Raw genomic sequence first — 2,500 nt, forward strand, 5'->3', positions numbered from 1 at the left:
TCTGTTCTGTTTTGCTCTCACTGTCTACAATACACCTGTTTTCATCTTGTGTGTTTTTTTGTTAGTACGCCTCAGATTTGCCAATTGGGTGTTTTAATACTATGTAGCCTGGCTCCCTGACTCGCTTAGCTTCTTTGTTATTTCAGGGGGTCAGTGCCTTTTCAGTTTGTAGTAATTTATCTCTAAAACATGTTTACAGTTACGGAGGGGAGTTGTGATGTTACATGTATTTGGTTCTTATATATGAATCCATAAAATGAAATACCAAATAGCAAAAGGATGCTTTTATAAACTAAAGGTTCATTGTTTGGTATTTGTCATTTTCTTAAAGCCACATGAAAAATTCTCAAAATATAGAAAATCTCAAGGATCTCTCATAAGAATAAGCTGTACTAATCACCCATTCATGTACACTCTAGTCTTAGGGATTGAATTCTATTTGGTGCAATGTGTAGGTCGAAAGCAATTTGTGTTATGCAGGCGCCTCTGGCAGCAATCTTAATAGTAAAATTAATGGTCAACAAAATTACCTTGGAGCACAGCACAACAGCCAGATGTAATTGGAAGAGTTAATTTTGATGAGAAAGGGAAACTGGAATTCTCAGAGAAAAACCCCTGAGCTAGGCTGTGATTGACTAGAATTCGGCCACATGCGATGGCTGAGGTGGGAAACACAGAACTTTAATGTTCTTAAGATCTTTTAGTATCAAGCAATGGTGAACAATGAGGATCCTTCAATAATGTAGTTTTTAATAGCATTTAAAGACCTTTAAGAGGTCTTTGTTTTCAAGAATCTTCACAAGGTCCTCAAAGATCACACAGGATTTCTTACCACTGAACCATATATTTGAATTTAATCTTTGTTTTTCAGGAAAAAGAAGAAGGTGTCCAACATTGCCTTTGGCTCAATGGCGTATGTGAATGTTTTGCTCAGTTGTGGCAATTCTGATAAGACACTCAAGATTGAAAAAGATTGTACCTTTGATGAGTTCAGAAAGCAGGTCAAAGCAATTTTTCCTCATCTGCCAGAGGTTAGTAAAACTCATCCCTTGTGGAAACAAATGCCAATCTGTATTCATCACGAGCAGTATGTAGCATGTATGAATACATGAGCCACTATCAACTCTCTCCTTCAGGATCTACATGTACAGGGGGGTATAATCTGCTTGCAGTAGTTTGTAGTTATAATAACCAGGGCTCGCAACTAACTGCTTAGCTCACTAGCCTAGTGGCTAGTATCAGGTCTGATTTCTCTAGCCAAATCTAAATTTGCACTAGCCAGTCTCGTCATGCGCAGTTTCATTCATTTGTAAAAACTATCACGAAAAAAATTCCATATTTGAAAAACACAACTCATGTAATTCAGACTTTCTTTTTAATAGTTTCAAACAGCAATCCCTGCATTTTATGCTTGAATGGTTTTCAGAGCAAGTTTTCTCTCTTTTTATGTGAGATTCATTACTCCTAGAAAACGAGATAAGTCGCTCCATGTTATCTCTTTCTTTCTAAGTTAAATTTGAAATAAATCATATTTGGATTCAATTTTTAAACAAGTACTTGATCTAATTCCATATACATGTAACAATGTTGCAAACAGGACTTCACAAACAGTTTGCGTTGGCTTGATTGCAAACACTGTCACTTTGTGTGCTTGTGTTTGCAATCCTGGTTTCCATTAGGCGTGATTGCTTTACGCAATTTGATCTCGAGACATCATAAGAAAAGGGCACAAAAATAAAACCAGAATTAGTTTTTGCATTGTGTTCAACTTCTTATGTTTGAGTCGTTGCGAAAAAGGTAGAGAGGAAGTGTCAAGAGATGTCACCGATTCTAGGTCCGATAAATTTTCGAGGAGCAGCAACGGCTGCAGCATAGCCAGTATCAAATTATACTATAGGAACTGGCTCTTTGTGATCAAGAGCTTTACTACAGGTACATGTATATTTGGTGGGGTATTCCCTTACGATGTTCATTAACTTCACACTGTTTTGAGGAGTATCCTCGTTGCCACAATCATACTCGGACGCCATTTTCATGACTTATACTTGCCTCTAATTCGTCAAAACATTTCACGCGCACAAAAATATCGTCGATTTTCTATCTCTTGCATCTTGTTTGCGATCATCGGCGATTCTCGGCGATTAGTCGGGGATGAACGTAAAAGGTGTTTCCATTTACGCAAACTGTTTGTGATCAAGTTCTCGGAAGGTGCTTGTGATTGTTTGCAACAGAGTTACGTGCACAATTGGAAACAGCAGCCGAGAAGTTCCGCATGATTTCACACGTGATTAATCGTTCGTAACGTGGCATGGGGAAACTGTTTACAATCCGTGTTGGTTTCCTCCTCAGTTTTATTTTTTCAACTTATCATTTTCTAGGGCAGTAAATTCCATAGAATCCACTCACAGTTTTTGTTGTTAGTTTCTAATTTTCCTTTTAGTTTTCATCCAAAACTCCTCTGCTTTGAACACAATATTTACTAGCCCCAATGGCTAGTGCA

The 2,500-nt window shown here is 37.6% G+C and overlaps 1 protein-coding gene across 4 annotated transcripts in view; it reads left to right on the forward strand.

Annotated features, from left to right (window-relative positions):
- LOC137969843 (structural maintenance of chromosomes flexible hinge domain-containing protein 1-like) overlaps positions 1-2,500 on the forward strand; it is a 46,601-nt gene that overhangs the window by 4,703 nt on the left and 39,398 nt on the right. For all 4 annotated transcript variants that reach the window (XM_068816225.1, XM_068816226.1, XM_068816227.1 and 1 more), the window contains one exon: positions 872-1,031. In XM_068816225.1, the coding sequence (XP_068672326.1) occupies positions 909-1,031 (123 nt within the window). In that variant the 5' untranslated portion in view covers positions 872-908. The remainder of the gene's footprint in view (positions 1-871; positions 1,032-2,500) is intronic.

The sequence above is a fragment of the Montipora foliosa genome, chromosome 9 (assembly GCF_036669935.1).
Source record: "Montipora foliosa isolate CH-2021 chromosome 9, ASM3666993v2, whole genome shotgun sequence".
In the NCBI taxonomy this organism is placed as follows: Eukaryota; Metazoa; Cnidaria; class Anthozoa; order Scleractinia; family Acroporidae; genus Montipora; species Montipora foliosa.